Source organism: Rhinatrema bivittatum, chromosome 2 (assembly GCF_901001135.1).
Source record: "Rhinatrema bivittatum chromosome 2, aRhiBiv1.1, whole genome shotgun sequence".
Lineage (NCBI taxonomy): Eukaryota > Metazoa > Chordata > Amphibia > Gymnophiona > Rhinatrematidae > Rhinatrema > Rhinatrema bivittatum.
In genome coordinates, this window is record NC_042616.1 from 43,529,196 (window position 1) to 43,556,392 (window position 27,197).

Below are 27,197 nucleotides of genomic sequence, written 5' to 3' on the forward strand. Positions count from 1 at the left end.
AAGGTCCTCCTGCAATTTATCACAATCTGCTTGTGATTTAACTACTCTGAATAATTTTGTATCATCCTTTTGTTTTACTTTTGTGTCCTCAGTCTAGCTCCTTGTCACTTCTCATGTGCACCAATTGTTTTCTAACTTGTTAGCAACGTCCCTAAAAAATCCTGCTTTGCTTGACACTTTGATATTATCTGCACTATCCTCCTCATGATAAAGATTTCCTGTGGGATGCCAAGGGACCTAGCATGTGAGGCCCCATCATAATGAAGGTAATTTCTTTTTCAAAACTGCCCTCCCATGGTCCTTCTTACCTGCAGGCATTGCACCAATTTTCAAAGGGAAAATACAAGCATATCTTACTTTGAAAATTCCCCCATGAAAAACCTGTCCACAGAGATTTGCACCTGCAAAAAAAAAAAAAGTGCATAGTTTTCAAAATAGTAAACAAGAGTTCTTGCATCGCCTCCATAACCTTGCCCGCAGGAAACCCTGCTTAGAATTAGGTTAAAAGTGTGTGTGTGGTGCACCAACCCACGTACTTTTACTTGCAACAATGATGGGAAATTTTCAGACACTCTCTACCCAGAATTTAATGGAATAAATGGGTTTTGATAGTTTACCTTCTGAATTGATTTTCCTGATGATGAGTGGGCAAACCGTATGCTTTCCTGGCGTGTAGCCAGATGGACTCAGGACCAATGGGTATTGTGCTCTCCTGATAGCAGATGGGAGACGGAGTCAGATTTCAAAGCTGATGTCACTCTACAAATACCCGTGCAAGTAGCTTAGCTCTTTAGTATTTCTCAGTCTCCTTAGCAGATGCGGACACTATCCCACACGCTAGAGTAGTGTTAGAAATTACAACAAAATTACAGCAGAGAAGAAACAAAATTTACCTTAAAGACGATTGAGCCCCGCTCTCCTGCAGTGATACCTAAGGGTCCCTCCCCCAGTGGAGAATTCCTGAGGTGATCTTCGATATCCCTCAGAGATGTGCCTTGGTCCGGTAGTCAGTTCCCGGCATAGACTTAGCCCCCAGTGTGGCTGAAAGGTAGCGGGTGCAGAATCGAGCACAGTGGTGAAGGTATTTCCCTCTCCCCCTGCAGCTGGAGATTGCCCGGCACGCAACCGGTAAGCGCCGAGACCGGGTAAGGTAGAAATCCTTATATTTAAAGCTCTGGTCTCCAGAGCTCAAATAGCCATACCGATCTTTTCTTACGACGAGGTAGGGACACCGATTTGGGTTCAGCAGCCCGACTTGGGCTAGGCCCCGATCTGGTGCAAGGGTCCACACACGTGGAGACCCTCAGAGGGCGCCATCTTGCGAGCGGAGTCGTGGTACCATATTCCCTCTTCAATTGGAGGTATGCGTGGGGCAGGCCGGGCGGCCGTGGCGCCTAACTTGCACGCGTCCATATGATGGACGTGTGCAAGTTAGGCTACTTGCACGGGAACTTCAACGATGCGAGTTTATGCGATGCTGCAGGTCCATCAATTTTTCAGACCCGACGCCATTTCCCCGCTTCAAAATTTTCAAGCGGGGAAATGGCGTCAGGTCTGAAAAATTGATGGACCTGCAGCATCGTATAAACTCGCATCGTTGAAGTACACCCCCGTTAAAGAATCGGAAGGGGAGTGCTGGATCAGGAGAGTTTGAATTGATGTCTCTGAAGCAGCAATGTTGCGAAACGCGCGAATCGGACGATTTAACCCCGACAGCTACAGAAGGGAAGTTCATATCTTTTAAATATATACATTAAAAAATCAAAACATTTTTTTGAACATTGAAAATTAATATACTGGATGCTAGCTGATTCGGACCAATGATTAAAAGTGACCCAAATGAAGTGCATGAGATACAAGTTCTAACTTGTGAGCACAATGGGTGGTATGATGGTCCTTAAATTTACATTCTAAATATATACAAGCATTGTTATATACAGCCTTGCAAGTCAAAGAATCTTTCAGTACCACGCCTCTTGTTTATAAATTGTGCTAATCGTGGGATTGCATAGTAAGAGAATTTTTGGATTTGGTAATTGAAGTCTCCCATTATTACCGCACTACCAATTTGGTTAGCTTCCCTAATTTCTCTTAGCATTTCACTGTCCGTCTCACCATCTTGACCAGGTGGACGGTAGTATACCCCTATCACTATAGTCTTCCCCGACACACGAGGGATTTCTACCCATAAAGATTCAATTGTGCATTTAGTCTCATGCAGGATGTTTATCCTGTTGGACTCTATGCCATCCCGGACATAAAGCACCACACCGCCTCCCGGGTGCTCCTCTGTCATTGCGATATAATTTGTACCCCGGTATAGCACTGTCCCATTGGTTGTCCTCCTTCCACCATGTCTCTGAGATGCCAATTAAGTCTATGTCATCATTCACTGCTAATACTGAAAATATAATAATTATCACCTCTTAATGTATGAAAAACCAGTTTACAAACCCAATTTTCAACTATTATCTCCCCTGCTCAGGGTTCTATATTTTTTTGTATGTTGAAAAGTGAAATGTGCATGAAAACTTTTTGTGAAGGGAAGTTTCATAGCATCGTGTGATAACCCCCATAGGGTAACATTCCAACATTGTAATCATCAACAATCCGCCTCTGTCCACATTTTTTGTTTTTTTATATGTATATTCTTCGTGTAGCATGATGCAGTGATAAACTTTTAAAAACAAACTTATTTCCAGTTAGTAGAAGAAGATAAATAATGTCCCAACTTATCTGGTTATGAATAATGACCTGACGAGGCCACGTTTCAGATCCAAATAGGATCTTTCTTCAGGGGATGTATCCTTCTTTTGTCCGTTTTCAGTGTTAACAAGAAGTTATCTATATGAACCGGTGGTTTTGATCGTCTGTTCCATGCCGCTTGTAACCTTCAAAGTGAGTCACCGCTTGTAACCTTTAATGCGAGTGAATCACTCTGCTGGGCTCAACGCTCATCTCTACTGACCGATTTTATATTCAGCTAATGGTCTTGCTGTGCTTCCAATCCATGATTACGTTGCTGTTGCGTCATGATGTAACTTCAAATCAGCGAACCCCAATCGAGTTCTTCATTTAAGCCTTGAGGCACTTGTGTGCATAATGTGAAAATCCAATATACTTCGCACCTATTAAGCAGGGCTATGCAATTTCCCCCTCTTGAAGATTGTTGAATGTGGTCTATTTATCAAGACTTGGCACCTTCCACCCTAAAGAAGCGCTTTGACTTTCGTGAAGTGACCGCTAGTCTTCGAAGCTCATCATTTGCTACAGATGGATATTTCCTTTTGGATTACAATTCCAGGCACAAGGGGTCACCTATTATGTAAAAACCATTGCGGAAGCTGCTGAGGCATTTAAACAGGCGCAGCTCATTGTCACATTTCAGACACCAAAGATGGTTACGGCCTCCTCCACGTTGTATACCGCACCACGCTGGCAGCGAGCTGATAAAGGCGGTAAGCATCTACGTTGTCAGTCAGAAGCTCACCCAGCCTCTGCAGCGGATCAAGGCTGAGGACTCTCTATTACTGCAGGACTGCGAGGAGACTCTTTCTAAGATACTTTGCGTTGACCTTCTAGTTCAACTAAGTATTGCAGGTTGATTTTTCTAAATTAGCATTTATATACTGTTACGTTAAATGGTTCTTAAGTTTTACTAATAGAATCACTGGGTTTTGATCACGTTGCATTATGATGTGTTGCACAAATCCTTGGGGGCGGGGTATGGGCGAAAGGGTGACTGCTTTGGCCCGGATGTGCGAACCCCACTGGAGAATGTTATTCTGCAGGGGACTGGCGGAATACCTCTAGATTAATAGGGGAAATAACGGGAATTGCTTTTTATACTATGGAGACACTGTTGGGATTCTCTTATTCTTGTTTAGCTGGGACTTTCCTATTGATGTTAGGCTGTGTTGTGGGCTAGAGTGGCGGATGTGTATCACTTGTTATTGGCATGATGGCATCACGAGTTATTTCCCTTAATGTAAAGGGGCTTAATATTCCACGAAAACACCACTTATTGAAAAAATAATTACAGAGATAGGGAGCCATCCTAGCTTATATACAGGAAACCCACGTACGTAAGCATCATGAGCGTCTTCTTGACTTTCCCTCATACTCAAATTCCTATTGGGCGGCTAGTACCAAAAAATCTCGCTATGCAGGTGTAGGTATTCTCATTTCTAACTCCCTAGTTCACGATGTATTGTGTAAATGTGTAGACCCACAGGGTAGATATATTCTTCTTAAATTACAGGGGGGCACCTGTGTAATCACCCTTCTCAACGTGTACTTCCCAAATTCGAATCAGCTCACATTCCTACATGACATTGATCAACTACTGTCTAAGCATGGTGAGGGTGAATTAATAGTGGGAGGTGACTTCAATGTTACTAGGGTGCCCTCTATGGATAGCTCTTCTCAGATTGTTTCTACCTCTGGGATGCGGAAGGGTTGGCAGTCTATCCTGGAGAGATGGTGCCTAGTGGATATATGGAGGCAGCGATTTCCCCATTCCCGCTCCTATACTTTTTTCTCATCGCCACATGGCATGTACTCTAGGATTGACTACTTATTTGTTTCCACTCATCTCCAAAATGCTGTCTGTGAGGCAGGTATAGAGGCCATGACGTGGTCTGACCATGCTCCTATATGGATAAAGGTTATCATTGGAGAGAGAGATAAGGGCTTCAGACCTTGGCGACTCAATGATAGTTTATTAAAAGATAAGGTGTTTCTGAGCAATATGGATACCCATCTGCAAGAATACTTTAGCTGTAATACGAAGGAAGACACACGATCTACGATCATATGGGACTGCTCAAAAGCAGTAGCTAGGGGTTTGCTCATAGCTAGGGCGGCTTATTGTAACAAAGAGCGGGAGAAAGAACACTCATCTCTCCTGGCCAAAATTACACTACTGACTACACAACATATGACTAATAACTCCAGTACCACTTACCAACGCTTACTTAGAGCAAAAGATGCTTTACATTCATTAAATGATACAGCTATTAGTCATCACTTACTTATGTTGAAGCAACAGTTTTTCGAGGGTGAAAATAAAACAGGAAGGTACTTGGCATAGAAACTTAGAGCTGCTCGATCACAGACTTTAGTAGCTAAAATACATAACACAAAGGGATCCCTTGTCACGACCTCAGAGGAGATCCGTGAATTCTTCACAGCCTTCTATGCGAAACTCTATACGGGAGACCAGTCCATTCAGGAATCTGCTATCAGTGATTATCTAACTACAGTCACACTGCCCACCTTAACGCCAGAACAGCAGACATTTTTGGATAGGCCTATAGAGGCATCTGAGGTCTTAGAGGCTATTAAAAATCTAAAACCAGGAAAAGCACCAGGTCTCGACGGGTTTTACTGGGACATATTGCCGCAGCTTTGTCTCCACTATTGTGGGCCCCCTTACTAACATGTTTAATTCCCTACGAGAAGGTGACCGACTAGCATTAGACACTAATAGAGCAGGGATTTTAGTTATAGTTAAGCCGGGGCGGGACCCCACTCAGTGTGGGTCTTATAGACCCTTTTCACTGATCAATACAGACCTAAAAATCCTGGCCCGGGTGATGGGTGCTCGTTTAAACGGAGTTCTATCTAACCTTGTATACTCTGACCAAGTGGGTTTTGTTCCCGGCAGACTGGCTGCTGACAACGTCAGAAGGATAGTAGACATTATTGACTGTGTTCATCGTACCCGCACACCAGCTGTACTTTTATCCCTTGATGCAGAAAAAGCGTTTGATTTAGTTCATTGGCCCTTTTTATTTAAGATGCTTACATATATGTCCTTTGGCCACTATTTCATTAATTGGGTAATGAAACTGTATGAACACCCATCAGCACGAGTAAAAACTAATGGTTGTTATGGAGCACCCTTTGAAATCAGACGAGGCACACTGCAGGGGTGCCCACTATCTCCCTTATTATTTGCTTTATTTTTAGAACCCGTTACCACCTGTGTTAGGCAGACAAAATCCGTTATCAGCATCCAGACAGGTGGTCGTCATTTCAAAATTTCCCTGTTTGCTGATGATGTCATGCTTACCCTCATGGATCCACCAACCTTCCTGCATCGATGGCATGGGATCTTCTTAGTGTTTGGGTAATTGCCAGGTTCTTGTGGCCTGGTTTGGCCTCTGTTGGAAACAGGATGCTGGGCTTGATGGACCCTTGGTCTGACCCAGCATGGCAATTTCTTATGTTCTTATGGCGTTATGCAAAAACTCATGCAATTCACAGTGGTGTCAGGACTCAAAGTAAATTACGACAAGTCGGACATCCTCACTCTACCCGCTGAGGACGTACAAAATCTTCAGCAACAGTACCCCTTTAAGTGGGCAAAGGGAGCCTTAAAATATTTGGGGGTCGCCCTAAGCTATATGGGGGACTAGCGGTTCCCAATTTGGTATGGTATCACGCTGCCGCGCATTTAAGAGTAGTGGCGGAGTGGCACAGAACGGGGAGGGGGAAGCCATGGATCGCTCTAGAGCAGGAGATAGTGGGGATCCGCCCGCTAGCTTCCCTGGTGTGGAGGCCACGCTCGGACTGGCCGAAAATGCAGGAAATGTCTCTACCCATGCAGCATACTGTTCAAATGTGGTACACTTGGCGGAGAGTTCTTATGGGTACACGGATAGGGTCCATCAACTCGTCCCCCTTTTATCATGGGGATTTCCTACATGGTAAAGCGCACAAGGTTTTTCAAGGTTGGCTGGACAGGGGTATAACTACCTGTGGTCATCTATGGGATACAGATGGGTGGTTGCCCTTTGAGACTATTCAGAACAAATATGGATTGCATCCCTGGGATCGTTATCGCTGTCTTCAACTGCAAACATATAGCTTACATTCCGGTCTGAGGAGAGATCTTCAGGCTCCGGTATCTTTATTTGAATCATACTGCAGGGCGGTAGATAAGATCCCCAGTTTATTGTCCAAAATATATAAATTGCTTAATCAGGATTTACGATCTCCACCGGCGTATGTAGCCGCGTGGGAGAGAGATCTGGGGGTTACCCTGGATGATGAAGCATGGGACGATATTTACTCTAAGATGGGGAAGGGTATCATCTCAGCAACCTTAATTGAAAACGAATTTAAACTATTATATCGCTGGCACTACACCCCAGAGCGACTCCATCGTCTCTACCCCCAGGTATCAGACAAATGCTGGAAGGGCTGTGGGGCGTTGGGTACCTTTTTCCATCTATGGTGGGAGTGTCATACGATCGCTAGGATCTGGGATGCTGTTTCAGCTTGGATATCGGCAGTTCTTGGGGAGTCGGTATCCCTCACACCGCAGCAGGCCCTTCTCAATGGGGACCTTGAGTCTGGGGATGTATATCACTCCCGGTTTGTTAAATTCGTAGTCTCGGCTACCAGGTGTGAGATAGCGCGCCTCTGGAAGGGACCAGAGGCTCCGCCAATGGCGGCTATTAAAGCGAGAGTGGATAAGATATATCATATGTGTAAGATAACTGCTCACAAACAACATAGATTGTCCTCTTTCCAGAAGGTCTGGCAGCCCTACCAGCTCTGGCGAGCGTCACTAATCAAAGATTGAAAATGGTGGGCGCTCTCTCTCTCCGTGCCTAGGGTACGGTAGATAACTTCATATTTAAGACAAGCTGTGTGTATATCTTGATACTGGGTGATGTGTTTCAACGGGTTCTGCAAGGTAAGGGGGGGGGGGTAGGGGGTATAACATAATCACACCATAGAAACTCATTTCTGTTCAATGTTTATTGTATTTACATTTGTATTCATCAATGTTACATATTTCTGTTTATGATGTTTCTAATAAAAATCTTAAATGGAAAAAAAAAAAAATATTTGGGGGTACGCCTCTGGGCTCACTCAGATCAATTATTCCAGCTAAATTATGCTCCTCTCATTCAGTCCATTAAGGGAAATTTCGAAAAATGGTCCCATAACACTCATTCGTGGCTTGGACGTATAGCCATAGTTAAAATGAATAACCTACCTCGTTTGCTCTACTTTTTTACCACCATTCCCATTTATATCCCTTCCCATATATTAAAGCAATGGTAACAAATAATATTTGGGTTCATCTGGCATAAACACCCACCCAGAGTAGCCCATTCAACCCTATATCTACCAAAAAAATAGAGGAGGCTTAAGTGTTCCTAACTTATGTTGGTATTTTAGTGCAGTGCAGCTACGTGTCTGGTAGTGCTCCACAGGATAAAGGAGGCACCACAATGGGTACTGTTGGAGCAAGCTCTGATAGGCAGCATGCTGCTATCAGCTCTACCCTGGCAACATCAATCTACCTGGGAACTATTTAGACATTATCCAAGTGAATTACATACTACACTTAAAGTCTGGAATCTTTGGAAACCTCTTCTAGTAGGGAAAGAAGAACACATGCTATTGATCCATCTTTTTACTAACTCTGTCCTATCGCTAGCTTCACAATCATCAGCGTCTCAGGCCTGGGTTGCGGCGGATATTACCCGCCTAGAACAAGTAGAGTTGCAGGGTGCTCTCATGTCCAGAGCAGAACTTAGCTCCCATTATTGCTTACCTAATGTTGACTTTCTACTTTATGCTAAAGTTTACCACTTTATAAAACATGCGCATAGGACTGGCTCTCTTCAACTCACTGGATCCTTATTTGAAAATTATTGTATGAATGCCCATAACATAAGTGGTGTTATTTCTAAAATTTATGTGCTTTTAAATGGCAGGTCACACAGCTCTTTTAGCCAACAATTAGCTTGGGCTAGTGACTTTGAGCGTGATATTGCAGACACGGAATGGGATGCCGTATTCACGACTGCCCATAAGTGTTCTATATCAGCTGGTTTACAAGAAAATTGCTACAAGATGCTATATAGATGGCACTACTATGGTCTTAACCAATTGATCTCTGTCAGGAGGTTTTCTCTGATAGCTCTAATGCTCATTTAACACAGCCTGTACTAGTCATGCTCGTTATATTGTCTTCTCACAAAGATTGTTTCATTTCCTCAGTTGTCTAATCCCACTTGTGTACTCTATATGATTCTACTGTTCATTTACCTGTTGTAAGGGAGGGGGGTGGGAATAGGGGATTGATTTTACATTTGTGAAAATGGAATGGATGTTTCTAATTCGATGTACCCCATTGCAATGTTGTACGCCTCAAATATGTGATGTTTATCTCCTATCATTGCTATGTTGTTCAAATTATGTTCCAATAAAAAAATCTTTAAACACAAAGAAGAGACTCCCCCCTTCCCCAAAAGGTTCCCCAGTTCCTAACAAAACTGAATCCCTCTTCCTTGCACCATCGTCTCATCCTTGCATTGAGACTCCGGAGCTCTGCCTGCCTCTGGTGACCTGCGCGTGGAACAGGGAGCATTTCAGAGAATGCTACCCTGGAGGTTCTGGATTTAATCTTTCTACCTAAGATTCTAAATTTGACTTCCAGAACCTCCCTCCCACATTTTCCTATGTCGTTGGTGCCCACATGTACCACGACAGCCGGCTCCTCCCCAGCACTGTCTAAAATCCTATCTAGGTGACACGTGAGGTCCGCCACCTTCACACCAGGTAAGCATGTTACCAGGTGATCCTCACGTCCACCAGCCACCCAGCTGTCTATATTCCTAGTAATCGAATCACCAACTATGACGGCTGACCCAACCCTTCCCTCCTGGGCAGTAGGCCTTGAGAAGATATCCTCAGTGCGAAAGAACAGTACATCACCTGGAGAGCAGGTCCTTGCTACAGGATCCTCTCCTGCTGCACCAGGTTGATGCTCTCCAGTCATGAGACCTTCTTCCTCCAAGGCAGCACCAGGGCTGCCAGTCTGAAGTTGAGACTTGGCTACTATGTCCCTGAAGGTCTCATCTATATACCTCTCTGTCTTCCTCAGCTCCTCCAGGTTTGCCACTCTAGCCTCCAGAGATTTGACTCATTCTCTGAGAGCCAGGAGCTCTTTGCATCGCATGCACATGTACAATTTCTCACCGGCGGGTAAAAAATCATACATGTGACACTCGATGCAAAAGACTGGGAAGCCCCCTCTTGCTGCTGGACTGCTGCCTTCATCTCAGATTTGTTCAGTTCCTACTTAAGTTTTAGGTTGCTATGGGAGTAGGAATGTGTCTAATTAATGTCCTTTAAATGTGTTATTGAATTCACTATATGTCTGGTAGTGGTTTTGTTTTTTGTTTGTTTTTTTTAAAGTAACACCTGCCTATAAATTAAAGGATGAGCTAGGGGTGTGTGGGTGAGGGTGGGAGGGTTGGGAAATACAAAAAGTCTAACTTCAGTTAGTCAGCCAGAGTGACTCACTGCTTTCTTGATTAACAAATGTTGGTCCCTATTCAAACCCAATCACACTACCTCAACACCTTTCCAAGGTGAATAACTGAACTGAACTTTTCAACCTTTTTACTTAGGTATACACTGCTCCTAGCTTATTTCTAGCTTCTGGCTACTTTTTTTATTATTATTATTTTTTTTTAATATACAAACACTCTAACTTCTGCTTATTAGCTGCCTTACTGACTGACTATTTAAAAATACAAACAGTCTAACTTCTGTTTACTAGCTGCCTTACTGACTATTAAAAGCACAAACACACTAAATAATATTCCCAAACAGTTAACTTTGCCCCAATACTTTTAAAAAAGACAATGTCCCAAGCAAAAACTTACTGATTTCTTTCAGCCACCAGCAAGGTGATCCTCTCCTGTCAGTGCATACAACTTTACGATTCCTGCGCGCATAACTGAGCGCATCCGGCATGCACAACCAGGCGCAGCCGTGCGCATTGCTGTGCACGCAACCGTGTTTAAGTGCTACCACACACACAAACATTTGCATCGCCATCCAAAAAGCCAAGGGACACCCCGTTTGCATAGACTGCCACATAAGAGCCGCGCAGCCTAAATTGAGTCCTACCTGTGCCAGCAGTGCGAAGAAGCCCAGGGGGAACCGAAGCACGGACCCCTACTGTCGGAGGGGTTTGGAACCACTGACTATGGCTCCCAGGACCTAAGTATATCTGACTCAGCTTCCCCACAGGAGGGTACCTCTGGGGCCCCTACTCCAACCCCTCCTGGGATCAACATGGACCCAGGGATCTTCTCCTGGGTGGAATTTTTCAAAGGGCTGCAGACCTTCATTCAGGCGCAACCCATGCTGGAGGTGCAAGATCCTCCCGGCACTACTCGGATGGCTCACTTAACCAAGAACTTCCCAAATAGAGATCCAGACACCTCAGATGATGAGTGACTCCCTGGAAGAAGGGGAAATCCCCCCAGGGATGGAACCATACTGACCATGCTTCATTTTTTCAACAAGGACAAATTACCAGCCCTTGTTTCCCAGACTCTGAAGGCACTGAGTATCCCGGGCACTGACCCAATGGCAGAACCAAAGAAGAACCCCATCTTGGTTTCTCTTCGAAAGGCCTCATGCTACTTTCCCATGATGGAAGCCATCCAGGAGCTGATTGACCTGGAATGGAATGCCCCAGAGGCCAGCTTCAAAGGAGGGATGGGCATTGGAAGCCCTGTACCCTCTGGAACCTACGGCCAAAGAACGCCTGCGTTTCCCAAAAGTGGACGCTATGGTCTGTGCAGTCTCAAAGCGAACAACGATCCCCATTGAGGGAGGAGCATCACTGAAGGACACACAGGTCAGATGATTGGAGTCCATCCTTAAGCAGGCCTTCGACGCAACAGCAATGACACTGCAGATTGCTTCCTGCTGTGCACTGGTGGCATGTTCTTGTTTACTCCTCTCGGGAGACGCAAATATGTCCAGAGAAACGATGGAACCAGCGGCATCCTTCCTCACTGACGCAACCTCAGATCTAGTGCGCACCTCAGCCAGAGTGGTTGCCTTGGTAGTAGCAGCCAGAAGATAACTACGGCTATGAAATTGGTCTGTGGACGTGACATCTAAAGCGAATCTCATGAGAATGCCCTTTAAAGGATCTTTCTTGTTCGAAAGCGAATTGGAGAAGTTAGCCAACAAATGGGGCGAATCTCCAGTGCCCCGACTACCGGAAGATAGGAATAAAAGACCTCAGCATTCCTCCCCCAGAAGGACTAAGAGCAGAGGATCACAACGCTTTAGACCCTACAGGAACACACATTTCCAGGCACCTCGCCCATCCGAAAGTCCCCAGTCCTTTCGGAGCAGACACACCAAGAGGGGAGCAGGACCGGGGGCAGGCTCCAGCCATGCCCCACAATGAGAAGAGGTCTGCCCATCCACAGGAAGAAGCCATAGGGGGTCGACTTACCCTCTTCTACCAAAGATGGACCTAAACATCATTCGAGAAGGATACTCTCTGGAATTCCGCAGCATCCCTCGAGATAAATTTATGAGATCTCCCTGCCACTTTCACTCCAAGAGCCTGGCAGTAGAAACCACATTAACAGGACTACTCAGTCTGAAGGCAATAACTCCGGTGCCCACGCCCCAGCAAACTTCTGGGCGCTATTTCATTTATTTTATTGTTCCCAAGAAGGAAGGGTCATCCCAACCCATCTTGGACCTCAAGAACATCAACCGTCACCTACGAGTACCACACTTCCACATGGAAACCCTGTGCTCCGTTATAATGGCAGTACAACCGGGGGAGTTTCTAACCTCCCTGGACCTTTTCAAAGCCTACCTTCACATCCCAGTCTATCAGGTCCACTAGCGCTTCCTGCGCTTTGCGATACTGGGTCACCATTACCAGTTCCAGGCACTGCCCTTTGGCCTGGCAACCGTCCCCTGGACCTTCACCAAAATTATGGTGGTCGTGGCGGCAACACCAAGGAAGGAAGGGATCCTAATACATCCAGATACATCCAGATAATACTTTCCAGATACCAACTGAACTTACTTTCAATTCAAGCAACTCAACTCCGTCAGAGTAATCAACAACCTTGGACAACTCCTTAATGTATTTTTCTTTTTCTAATTTGGCAGGTTGTATTACCTTGGCTATTTCTTTTTTAGCTCATTGTTAATTTCTCTTTCACCTTCTCTACAATCCAAGTTGCATTATGTCCCTGTTTTATTGTAACTGCTATCTTCCTATTCTATCACATGTTAATGTTAAGTGTTTTAAGTATTTATCCTTTTGTCACACCCTGTTTATTGTAAACCGGCATGATGCGACTCCCATCGCGAATGCCGGTATATAAGAAATGCAAATAAATAAATAAATAAATCCTTACCTGGATGATTGGTTGATTTGGGCAAAGTCTTCGGAGGAGAGCCGGCAAGTGACCAGCAGAGTCAAGAACCTACTGCAGGATCTCGGATGGGTCGTGAACAAGGGCAAAAGCAGTCTACAGCCCTCTCAGTCAGTAGAGTATCTGGGGGCCCGGTTCGACACCAAACAGAACAAAGTATTCCTTCCCCCCCCCCAAGGAGAAGGAAGTTGATGGAACTATTACAATAATTGATGACCAAGGCACGCCCCAAGGTATGGGACTACCTTCAAGTCCTCTGCCTCATGGCATTAACCCTGGAAGTCGTCCCATGGGCGAGGGCCCATATGCGACCGCTCCAGCGCTCACTACTGTCACGCTGGAACCCACTGTCCCAAGACTACTCAATTCACCTCCAACTACCAGCAGAGGTTCGGGCTCAGTTCCATTGGTGGCTACAAGAAGACCACCTAAGTAGAAGAGTAAGCCTATCCCCACCAAACTGGATCTTGCTCACCATGGATGCGAGCTTGCGAGGGTGGGGAGCCCACTGTCAGGAACTGATGGCCCAGGGATAATGGACAAGGAAGAGGTGGAATGGAACATAAACCGCCTGGAAACTCGAGCAGTTCAGCCACAGACTTCGGGGCGAGTCAGTCAGAATAATGTCTGTCAACATGACGACGGTTGCTTACATCAACCACCAGGGAGGAACCAAGAGCCAGCAGGTGTCTCTGGAGATAGACCCCCTCATGGCATGGGTGGAGATAAACCTACAAGGGATCTCAGCCTCCCACATCGCGGGAAAAAACGTCTCAGCAGACTACCTCAGAGAGTGCCTAGACATGGGGGAATGGATGCTGTCGCCCACAGCCTTCCAATTGATAGTAAATCGCTGGGGCCTCCCAGCCATGGACCTACTGGCAACCCATCCCAGGTTCTTCAGCTGCAGACAAGAACCACAATCCCAGGGAATCGATGCTTTTGTCCAGATCTGGCCACAGGAAGACCTACTGTATGCCTTCCCCCCATGGCCACTACTGGGCAGGGTCATTCACAAGATAGAGCATCACAGGGGACTAGTTCTACTAGTAGCCCCGGACTGGCCAAGATGACCATGGTACACATACATGCGAAGACTACTGGCGGGGAACCTTCTGTGCCTACCTCCACACAGGGACCTTCTCCGGCAGGGTCAGATCCTCCACAAAGATCCATCTCGAATTCTCTCTTACTGTCTGGCCCTTGAGAGGACTCGCCTGAAGAAGAGCGGTTACTCTAAGGCAGTGATTGACACCCTGCTCCGAGCGCACAAGCTCTCCACATCATTGTCTTACATATAGATATGGAGAGTATTCGGAGCCTGGTGTGAGGACCACGGGATTCTCCTGTGGACAGCCAAAATTCCTATGATCCTGGAGTTCCTGCAGGATGGTATGAAGAAGGGATTGTCACTCAACTCCCTCAAGGTTCAAGTTGCCGTGCTGGCCTGGTTCAGAGCCGAAATGGACGGCATCAGACTATCAACCCATCCAGATGTCTCCCACTTCCTGAAAGGGGTTAAACAACTCCCACCACCCCTAAAGTAGCCGGTGCCCCAATGGAATCTCAATCTAGTATTAGACTTCCTAGGGGGAACTTCCTTCAAATCAACACGCGGCCTGTTACTACATCTCCTAACCTTGAAGACTGCATTCTAGGTGGCAATATGTTCAGCTCGTCGCATCTCCGAACTTCAGGCACTGTCCTGTCAGGAACTGTTCCTCAGGTTGACGCCCGGAACCATATAGCTGCGCACTGTGCCCTCATTCTTACCGAAAGTGGTTTCCCAGTTTCACCTGAACCAAACCATCTCGCTACCATCTCCAGATGAGCATAAGGACTCGGAGGACTCATGCTTTCTCCACCATCTAAATGTCGGCAGACTCCTAGTCCAATACCTGGAAAGATCGGAACCTGTGCGCAAAACGGACCACCACAGCAGGAAGAAACAAGGGGAAGCGGCCTCGCAGGCGACTATAGCCCACTGGATCAAAGAAGTAATCAAGGCAGCCTACGTAGAGGCAGGAAAGCCCTTGCCTCTACAAGTTAAGGCTCATTTGATGAGGGCCCAGGCAGTATCCTGGGCAGAAACCAAGCTGCTGTCACCCGCCGAGATCTGTTGGGTGGTGACGTGGTCCTCCCTACACACCTTCTCCAGGTTCTACCACCTGGATGTTCAGGCCTGCGAGGACACAGCCTTTGCAAGGGCAGTACTAAGTGGGCCACGGGCAGCCTCCCGCCCTGTCTGTGAGTAGCTTTTGTACATCCCATTGGTCCTAAGTCCATCTGGCTACACGCTAGGAAATGGAGAAATTACTTACCTGATAATTTTGTTTTCCTTAGTGTAGACAGATGGACTCAGCATCCCGCCCACGGCTGCCCCAGAAATCGAGAAACTCAGATAATAAACCTTGAGACTAAAGCAAGTATGGATAAGCCATGCCTTTCCTCTAGTTCAAGACGCCCACAGTTTGTCTGGTGTCGGCGTTAATTGGTTGAGTGCACTGGCGGTCTCCAGTTTGGAAATCAGTTGAACCAGTCCAAGTTTAATCAAGTTATCTAAGCACACGTATATCCACAATAGCTTTTCGAGGAGAATACTGAATAGCTAAGCTATCTGCATGGGTATATGTAGAGTGACATCAGCTTTGAAATCTGACTCCATCTGCTATCAGGAGAGTACAATACCTATTGGTCCTGAGTCCATCTGTCTACACTAAGGAAAACAAAATTATCAGGTAAGTAATTTCTCCATTTTATCTGCACTAGAATCTGCTGGGAGGGAAATCTATTTTGTGGCCATGATGTGACCTGCCTGGATAGCCCCCACTTCTTCTCATGCTCACGAATCTCCTCTCTGCTCCTGTGCAATGGAGGCCTCTGCTGCAGTTAGAGGCGTAGCACAGGATGCTGCGTTGCTCATTTTCTTTGCAGGAGGAGCTTCATTCTGCCCTATGCTCTTATCTGCCACTCCCCTTCCCGGTCTTCAGGCATTTTGTCGGTGTTGGTGCCTGTGCTGCTTCAGTCGTACCATCACTGCTCCCCAGCTGTTGGTCCATGCCACCTTTATATTCCACTATTGCTCACTAAATGCCACAGGGGCATGCTGGGTCTTCCAAGGATGTGAGCTTGACCTGGGAATATGCCCACTTTCCAGCCAGGAAGACATCCACTGCCTTTGGCTCCTGCTGGCATGGTGCATGCACTTTGACCTGGTGAAGGAGAGAGAGAGCTCTTCAGCTTCACTGTAACCCTTCTTTTGCCACGCTGGCCCTCCCCTCTCACTTTCCTCCCCCCCCCCCCCCAATGCCTCTTGACTCTGTGCTCAGCAGTGGGAACAGAGGGAAGGGGGGAAGCTAGCCAAAGCCATATTACTCCTAACCTCTGTGCATGGAGGCACAGCAATTTCCACATCATGAAGCTTGCACATATTGAGCTGAGACAGATAATATATTCCAGTCTTCATAGTGGAGGTGAGAATACAGAGATGAATAAGGAAGGTTAACACATTTTTTTGGAGATGTATCGGGACTCTGAACTTGCTTCTAATTGAGGATCTGAATATTTATATTCATTGAAGGGAATCAACATCTGCCTGCTGGGAATGTTTTAAAATTGCTTGCTTTGGAAGAATAAAAGCCAGAGTGATTATGCGAAACAATGCTGTGTTCTTATCCCAGAATCAGGATCTCAGACTGCCACCCCTGATATCATATCCCACATGGAACGAGGGGAGGAGCCTTACATCAGGGATGAGCCGGGATCAGAGGAAAGAGAAACTGGGAAAAGCAGCTGCTCAGGTGAGTGCAGTAATAAAAGGGACCGGGGTAAAACTGCTGAGATGAGGAGTGGAAGGAGCAGCTGGGAACTGCAGAGACCCCTTCACCAGCTTCTCTGAGATTGCTTTAATCACTTGCAGAGCTTCTGTTTCAGGCACCAGAGACATAGAATAGTCTTTTCGAAACCCAATCACCCAAAGTCCAAATACCATTTGAGACCCATAGTGTGGTCTGTTAGAAAAGAAAGATGGGCACCATCCCTGCTGACCAGTTCTCAGTTAGGAATAAGATGTGCTCTAGTAGCCTTTCCTGATTACTGTTGCATGATCAGAGAGTCATTGCTGAAGTCTGGAATCCCCCATGGGGAAGTCTCTCCTTCATTAACTGAAAATCCTTTATTCTAGAGGAAGGTGATCTATGACCCATATCTGACCTGAGGTGATGAGATGCATCTTGGCCTACAGCAGTGGGAGCATTACATCAGCAGCCCAGAAGTTATGATGTCACCATTGGGCCTCCAGTGGATATCAGTTCTCCCCCCACCCCTCTCAGACATCAAGGGGTTCCCTCTGCTCAGATCGTTCTTTACCTCCACACACAAACCTGTCCTTATTTGTCCCTCAAGCCCAAAAGTTTGCCCACCCCAACTTTACTCCCTACTGAGACTAACTTCCAGGCACAAAGAGACTCTGACTTCTCTGGAGTCTCTTAGTCTGTGTCTGTAACAAACAGAATAATACTCTGTGTTTACTTTTTATCTAGAAAATGATGATCCTGGAATTAAAAGTAAAAAGAGACATCAGTGGGAAGCTAGTCAGAATCCAAAAGGAAAGTTGATGATGGTATCAGGAAAAAATAGAGCCGATACTTCTTCATGCTCTGCTTTGGAAAGAAATGTCAGGAGTCAGTGCATCTCAAAGAAGAAAGAAAGAAATTCAACAGGAGACTCAACGGAGAATTCTACTGTGTATGAGCAAAGTGCTAGTAATGTCACACACACAGACGAAGAGCAGAGAAATGAGATAACAGAACAAAAATGCTTGTATGATGCAGTTCTGATATACCTGAAATCTCAGGGATCTCACATTGAAGAATCATTCATCAGACCTAAGAGTGATAAAAGCTGCCATAACAAGATTACACTCACAAGCCAACCGCGCATCCACACTAGTGAGAAGACATTTACATGTGTTGAGTGTGGTAAAAGATTCCCTAATAAGAGAAGCCTGACAAAGCACCAGCGCATTCACATTAGTGAGAAAGCATTTAAATGTGTTGAGTGTGAAGAAAGCTTCCATCATAAGATAAGCCTCATAAGGCACGAGAGCATTCACACTGGTGAGAAACCATTTAAATGTATTGAGTGTGGTAAAGGTTTCCGTCAGAAGATCAGCCTGACAAGCCACCACAGTATCCACACTGGTGAGAAACCATTTGCATGTATTGAGTGTGGTAAAAGCTTCCCTAATAAGAGAAGCCTGACAAGGCACCAGAAAATCCACACTGGTGGGAAACCATTTAAATGTATTGAGTGTGGTAAAAGCTTCCGTCAGAAGATGAACCTGACAAACCACCAGAAAGGCCATACGGGTGAAAAACCATTTACATGTGTTGAGTGTGGTCAAAGCTTCCTTTATAAGGTAAGCCTGACAAGGCACCAGAGTGTCCACACTGGTCAGAAACCATTTAAATGTGTTGAGTGTGGTAAAAGCTTCCTTCATAAGATAAGCCTGACAAGGCACCAGAGAGGTCACACTGGTGAGAAACCATTTAAATGTATTGAGTGTGGTAAAAACTTCCGTCAGAAGATAAGCTTGACAAGCCATCAGAGAGTCCACACTGGTGAGAAACCATTTACATGTATTGAGTGTGGGAAAAGTTTCCGTCATAAAATAAGCCTGACAAGCCACGAGAGCATCCACACTGGTGTGAAACCATTTACATGCATGGAGTGTGGTAAAAGCTTCCTTAATAACAGAAGTGTGACAAGGCACCAGAGTATTCACACAGGTGAGAAACCATTTGAATGTACTGAGTGTGGTAAAAGCTTCCGTCAGAAGATAAATCTGACAAGACACCAAAGAGTCCACACTGGTGAGAGAGAAACATTGCGAGCTCAATTATAATACAATAGTGGAGAGTGAAGAAGTTGTGATCACTTGGGACATTCCTTTTTCTACTAACAGAAAGATTGTTGCATGAAAACCAGATATTGTGGTGAAGGAGAAGAACACAAGAATGGCATTGTAAATAGAAGTATCAGTACCAAGAGATTATTCTGTGTATCATAAGGAGAAAGCAGAGATCCTTAGTTACCAAGAGATGTAGTCCGAGACCAAGAAAATCTGGCAGAAAGATGCAGAAGTCGTCCCAAATATATTGGGTCCACTGGTCTGATTAAGAAGAATTTTTCAGGCACATCTATTACCTGTTAATATTATACCTTATGAACTCCAGAAGGAAGTTCTCTTTGGTATAATACATGTACAAAGAAGGGCATTAGCAGTAAATTTGAGAAATTGAGCTCATCCCCAGCCATGCCAATGCTTACAAATAATCCTCATTCCTGTCAAGGTATGCACAAAACAAAACCAATTGTAGAAATTGCCCCTGTGAGAAACAATTTTACATGTATGGGTGTGATAAAAGATTCCTTCATAAGATAAACCAGACACAGCACCAAATTATCCACATTAGTAAGAAACCAATTGCATGTACTGAGTGTAGTAAGAGCTTCCATCACAAGACAAACTTCAATACCGCCAGATAATTCACACTGGAATGAAAGTATTTATTTGTACTCAGTGTAGAAAAAGTTTCAAATAGAAGATCCAACTCTCAGGACACCAAAGAATCCTTAACTATGAAAATGGTCTCTTGTTCTCAGTGTGAGAAAAGCTTCATTAGCAAGGGAATGCAATGTTTCTGGTGGCCCTGAGCAACTTAAGAATTTGGCACTCTCTTCACCACTATCCCCTGGTCAACACCAGAACTGATGTTGCCTCTTTCCCACTGATGTCCCATCCCAGCTGCTGCTGCCCCCATCCCAGCTGCTGCTGTTTTCTGCCATTCCTCCACCACTGCTCTGCTTCTCAAATGTACACTGGGTAGTCATACAAATGCCTAAATGCAGGGATTGTGAACCACTATGTGCTCAATTCCTGTGGCAATATAGCCATACCTTTTCTCCTTAATTTGAAAGTGCACCCAGGAGCGAGAGGAGACATCACAGAAATCATGAACATGTCACAGTACATAGCTTGTTCCATGACTGCCTAGGATGGTAGAGAAGAATAGAGGAGTGCATCATGAGGAGCAAGGGGATGAGGAAAAATTAAGTGGCTGCATGTCTCCTAGGTCATGACAGCTTTGAGAAGAAAATCTCTATACTGCACATTAAGACAGTGCAAAGTTCAGATTATGGACTAAAGGGAGAAAAAGAGGCTGCAGGGGGGAGGGGGTGGAAGGGTTTGGAAGACAGAAGCAAGTTACAGTGTGCACCACATTCCCTATTAGCCACACACACAGATACACACATACAAAAGTACAGGTTATAGAGCAAACAAGTGTACAATATCACCACTGTCAGGTATTACAGTTAGAATTTAAAAACTACACCCAGAGGATAATTGTTCTGTTATAAACTTAACAAGACTGCATGTTGAAAGGAGATGCCAACTTTATCCCAAAGTTTCAAAGCAGATATATATGCATAAGATCACTTTGAAAATTAGCCGGCCCGGGCACACATCTACACTTGCTTATAAATGTTTGCAAATCGATTTTTGAAAGTATGCATGTGCAGAATCCCCTCTCTGCGTACAATTACAGACAGAAACTGTGGGGAAATTTTCTGAAAGCACATAAATTCAGGTTTTGTGCACTTAAATGTTTTTGAAAATCAAGCCCAGGAGAGACCCCCATTCCCCATGCCTCACAGCCCTCCTTGATAAAGGAATCTCAGGCAGAGGTTCATCTACCTTAGAGAATAACAGGAAGAAAACATGAAGGGGGGAGTCCAAGATGGCTGCCAAATAGAGTGGATGTGAGCAACACTTCTCCGTGGGTCTTTGTATGTTTGCCTTTCTCGTGAACCTTCTTCTTAGCGTTTTTTTCCTTATTATGCCTCACACAAAAAGAAAGGCAAAAATAAAACTTGCCGCCACTTCTACGCTGAAATTTGATGAAAAACAGCCGCGAATCACGTGTTGATTTGCTGGAACCATGAGGCATATGCCGGGGAGAGAAACCACGGGAACGCCCGACGCAGAGCAGGCGATGGGACCCCAGGTGAAGGAGGCATCCCTCAGCCCCGGCGCACCGGAAGCACCGACAGAGATCTTCAGTTTGTCTGGAGACGCCACGGCCGACTAACTGGAGGAGAAAGCGGCTCCATTAAGATCATCAGCCCCGAGAAAGGACGTAGGTGAAGCGTCTGTTTCGGAGAGCCTGGCTATTTTAGGCTCCGGGGGCAGGGAGGCCGAGAAACAGCAGGCTGACAATGAAACCGGGGAACCTGTGGTGACAGGGAGAAACGAATCTGAGGTACATTTTAGTGATTCTTTTTCCTTGGTTAAACCCCAGGAAATAACCATTGATGTTGTTTGGAAAATGTTTCTTACTATGGACAAATCTATAAAATCTTTGTTGAGCTTATTGAAAGAAAACTTGCAGCATACAAAGATCCTAGATATAAAAATATTAACTTTGGAAAGTAATTTAAAAGAGACAGAACAAAAAGTTAAGAATATTGAAGAAATACAACATGACCTTATTAAATCTGAAAGTGTCTGTTTCAACAGAATGGAGAAAATGGAAAATGACTCCAGAAGAGTAAACTTGAGGATATTAAACTTTCCGAAAATGAAGGCAGTGTCCCCTCGTGACATGTTTAAAAGCTATCTTAAAAATATTCTGAAGTTCCCTGAAGAAGGGATTCCTGCCATTTCGAAAATATATTATACTCCGAGGAAAGCAAATAAAGAGGAAAAACAGCAATATCAAGGAGGGCAAGAAGAACCCCTAAATGTCACAGCATTATTGGACTTGACCTTAGACACTTATTGAATCAAGGGAAACCTTGGTGGTATCTTTTGTGTTCATCACAGAGAGAGCTGCAGTACTAAGATTATATCTACGAAATCAAAGTGGTTTATTTCACGGGTATAGAATCTGGGTTTACCCGGATGTGACCAAAGCAACCCAAGATAAGAGGAGAAAATTTCTACAAATGAGACAAGAAGTAATATCTAGAGGAGCAAAATTTATACTCCATTTTCCATGCAAATGTATAGTAATATATCAAGACTCTAGATATATCTTTTTTGATCCTGTGCAGTTACGTACATACTTAGATTCATCTTCCTGATAATTATCACAGGTTTTGGTTATTAGAGAAACTCATGTTCCCCACTCTTTTTGGCAAGTATATTTGATAGTTAGAGAAATATTTCTTTTTTCACTGCTCAATGTATATTGACTCCCCTAATACCTATTACTATTATACAGATATGTAATAACTTTCAGAATCGAGGTTTGTTATATTTTCTTAAATTAATATTACTATTATCTGTATTTTTCTGAACATATAGTTCTGTAAAATTAAGTTGAAATTTCAATTAAAAAAAAAAAGACAACATGAATGGAACATGAGATAGAAGGTAAAGAGAGGAGAGGAGAACTAACCTCCATAGTAAATATATATAAGACAGTTACAGAATCTGAAATTATCGAGTCCTGGACTGATCTCAATTTTATCTTCTGGCTTTTCCTGATCCCTTTAATTTCCATGACTCTCTTTCTCCATCTCCCTTACCCCATCTAGGTCACATCTCCTCAATTCTCTTCTCTGCTTTTTCGTATCCCTCCACTTGTTTTGCATTATATTATTTTCTTTCACCCCTGATCTCCAACTTATTCCTCCATCACACCATCCTTAATTTCTGTTTCTGGTAATTCATTCCCACCCAGCAATCTTGCTCTTATTCCTCGACCAGTTGTCTCCCAGTCTTCTCTCTCTCCATGTCCTCACTGGCTCTCTCCCCTCATGCGCCCTGTGCCTCTTCCCAATCCCTTGCTTCTAAATTGTTCTTACTTTGCCTGAAACCTTCTTCCATGGATCCTCTCCCCTTCTTTCCTCCTCTGTTCTCCATTCTGCCTTCTTCCTTGACTCCCCTCCCTCGTGTGGCTCCCAGCTGAGTTCTGTGGGTTCCCCTTCACCCCCTCCCCCTGTTTCAGGTTTGCCGGCTTTCATCAGAAATATGCCCTGTTCTTCTTTTACAAGACTATTTTATTGCAAACCAGCAGGGGAAGGTCTTAAATGCATTAAATCTTGGGGGAAGCCTCTGCACTTGCAGCAGTTAGAGAGTGTGGAGAAATAAAAGGAGAGAGAGAATAGGAGAAGCACTATAGTTTATTAAAACACTCTGTTCTCCAATGACTTTGGCTGGCAGAGGGAAGAAATTAAAAGAATCCGGTTATACATTTTCTACTCTCTCCATTTACAGGAGAAACTTAGCCTTGCTCCCTAATCTCCCCTCTGGTAACCGCACAGAACTGAAAGTGATCAATTCAGGTTCCTATTGGAAATGTAGACACGGGGTCATGTGATCTGATCGAGTGAGGACGCATTCCTCAGCTGCTTTGGGGCCCAACCCTGAATTGTTTATATTTATCATTTCCCTATAATGCTCAGACCATGGATGGCTACTAAATTGGTGCGAAAAGAGGAAAACCCACAGTGAGTGAAATGGCCAATAGCCTTAGTAATCCTCCATTGCTGATTTCAATGAATGACGGGACCTGCAATGTAGAAGTGACAATAATGGCTGTGATGGATGCTAAACTTGAGAAAATACATTGGCAATTTGATGAAATACAATCTATGTTGGCTGACAACTCAAAGAGAATACAAGAGGTAGAGAGCCATCTTACCAGGGTTGATGATTGAGTGCAGACCTTAGAGAGGGAGAGGGTGGCGGTGAAATCAGTGACTGTGAAAAATGAATTCAAGATTTAGGACCTAGAAACTAGGTCAAGAAGAAGTAATCTTTGTTTTATTGGCCTCCTCACGAGTATCAGTGAGCGAGACCTGTCAGAAGTTTTAGAATTATGGTTACCTAGAACTCTGGGCCTTACGGAGGCACATGATGTCCTTCGCATCGAACGTGCTCAACGGCTGAGAATGTAGGTCTCAGCGCAGACAAAACACAGAACAGTTATTGGAACATTTCTGAACTACCGTCACAAGAAGGAGATCCTGCAGATTTACCACCAAACCAGAAAGTTGGCGTATGAGGGTCAGTCCATTCTGCTTTTCCTGGATTACTCAGCGGCTTTGTCTGCTTAATGTGAGGCTTTTGCCCCAATATGTACAAAGCTGGTGGAACGCCAAATTCGATTCATAATTCAGTTTCCAGCCAAACCGGAAGTGATTTAACAAAATGCAACCCACTTCTTTGAATCGATTAAAAAGGCACAAAAGCTTTTGAATACTATCTCGGGACTGCCCGAACTGCATGCAGAGATTTAGTATCAATACAGAAAATGAAGAATCCGCAAATACCAGGAAGTCAGTAATAATACTAAAATATATAAATCCTGTGAACGTATGAAGTGGGTGAGAAAACCCGCTGCCGATAGATGACTCACGGCCAAGCGATTGACATTGCAACAGCATCGCTGAAAGCTACGTCTAGACGCGCTATGCGCAGCCACAAAAGAGTGATTCTAGTGCAATGACCGAGCCGGCAACATTGGTATCTGACCCCCTGAAGAAGGAGGTTCTCTCCGAAACACTTGGTGTCGGAACAACGTCGGATTCATCCATTCAGCCAACATTACCCTAAGGCTCATCAATTAATATAAGCTGCAAGATAAGTACACCTTTAGGGCATAGCTTCAGGCATCGGAGCGCCCTCATTCTAAGTGTATATAGACTCGAAGTGCATACAGACAGTTTCTGACAAGGAAGCATCTTAAAAAAACAGCTCACTGAGACCAATGATTAAAAGAAGGCTCCGTGCCATTGAAAGCTTGTACTAGCTCAGCCTCCGGGCACCAATATATGAGGTCTCATTGGGTTTTCTCACCCACTTCATACGTTCACAGGATTTATATATTTTAGTATTATTGCAGAGATTTAGTGGCAGGCTCTGGTTGATGTGGTGCAGCTGAAGATGCGATTTCATTCCATACTGCTCCTTGCAAGTCCACAGAAAGAACACAGTTTGCAAATCACCCCAGACCTCGACTCTGTAATAGATCTGACTCACAACACATCTGCCTGCAGAGAGCAGAGTGTTTTCTTTTTCTTTTTTCTCTTCTTTCGTTTTTCTTTCAAGTTTAGGCCGACTTGAATAACTACTGGCAGCCTCGACCACCAGTTCATTGTGCGATCTGGAGCATTGCAGGACTTGGCTCTGTCACTAAGCGCCATAAAATCTTGCAGGTACCTCAAAGGTGGGGAGTACAAATTGCTATAATACAGGAGACGAGGATGGTGCAGTGCATGCATTTGCACGAGGCGATGGCCTGGAGGGGTGGCAGCCTAGGGCCCTAACTCAAGCGAAGGCAATGGGGCCGCAACCGAGATGAACGTGTGTGAATGGGTGAATATGTGTATGTAGGAGGGAACATATATGTGTGAGAGAGAGGGTGTGTGAACATGTGTATGTGAGAGGGAGCATGTGAATGTAAGAGGGAACGTGGGTGTGAGGGAGTGTGCGTGTGTATGAGAGAGAGTATATGTATGTGTGTGTATGTATAGATACATATCTGTGAGAGAGAGGAGAAAGTTATCAACTGTTATCTTGTTACAATGTAAAAATAGGGCAGTTCCGGCTCTATTCAACCTGTTATCTGGAAACCGATGTGATATCTCGATCGAATGTCGGTATACAAAAGAAATAAATAATAATAATAATAAAGTTTGTGTATCCATCTCCCACTAATCCACTACAATTTCAGGACTACTGGAAACCATAAGTTTTCAGGTATGGAGAGCATGAATTATTTTATCCTTATTAGTTTTAATATTTGGATGTTATTTGTTGTCTGCTGTTTTGAAATATTTTATTGGCGTTTAAGAAATTTAAAACAAATTGTATATGAGGTTTTAATTATTGGATCTTTCATTCATCAGCTGTTTTGAAATATTCTTTTTATTAGTATGTTTATACTATTATGATTAATGTATTTATTATATTTCTTGATTTTATTGTTTAATGTCAGAAGATTGGTGATGGCTCTGTTTTTCCATTGTTGCACTGACTTGTTGCGATTTCCAGTTCAATTCTCACCTGCATGTTTCTATTTATTCTTTATGGTTTCTTTTTCCTGTATTTGGGAGCGGTCTGCCTGTGTTCTCTGTGTGTGACTGAAGAGAGGTATTCGGCCAGTGTTGGGACTCTATAGCAGCTTGGTTTGTTCTGTTTTCCTAATAGGAGGTGTATTGGTGTTTTAGGGCCTGGTGTAATATTTACTTTGTTGCTTTTTCATAAGTAGGGTTTTACTTTTTTAAGTGCTGCCAGTTCTGGTGTGGGAGGTTTATTTTATTTTAATTGTAATTTATTCGTGGGTTTCTGAGGGTCAAGCCCACACCCAGTATGCATTACAGTGGCCCTAATGCCATGTGGGTTGCAAGTGTCTTGTTTTGCATGTAATATTTGTTTCTACCGCGGAAGGCTGTACTTTGAATATTATTTTTCATGTAAAATCTGTTATAAATGCATCATTTTTAACTATGTGCGTGGAGAGGGTAGGGTGCAAGGGTATAAGGTTTGCTTAGGGCACCTAATACTTTTTCACTGGCTATAGGTTCATAGGGAAGGGGTAGAGGGGTGACGGTTTTTAAAGTTTAGGTCGCCGGAAGGAGCTGGGAGTTGTTTGGCGGGCCCAAGACACAGACTGAATGGGGGGAGAGGGCAGCAAAATAATTGCACAGGGCAGCAAAAAAGCTGGCACCGGCCCTGCTGGAGAGAAGCATCTCGGTGAAGCAGAGCATCGTAAATTACACAGCCAATGGGTGGGCAAGCTCTTTTCCTCACAGTTCGATACAAGAAGGGTGGGAATTGCAACCCTTTTGGGGAAGGGAGTGCTGATTCAAGAAACTAAAGTGATTGCAGACAATGATGGGAGATATCTGGTGGTTGAGGGTAATCTGTTTGGGCAAACT

At 44.5% G+C, this 27,197-nt stretch overlaps 1 protein-coding gene across 1 annotated transcript in view; it reads left to right on the forward strand.

Annotated features, from left to right (window-relative positions):
* Positions 1 to 25,733, forward strand: part of LOC115085955 (oocyte zinc finger protein XlCOF6-like) — a 258,912-nt gene extending 233,179 nt beyond the window's left edge. Inside the window, exon 5 of the mRNA XM_029592523.1 lies at positions 18,349 to 25,733. Coding sequence (XP_029448383.1) covers positions 18,349 to 19,149 — 801 coding nt within the window. The 3' untranslated portion in view covers positions 19,150 to 25,733. The remainder of the gene's footprint in view (positions 1 to 18,348) is intronic.
* The last annotated feature ends 1,464 nt before the right edge of the window (positions 25,734 to 27,197 follow it).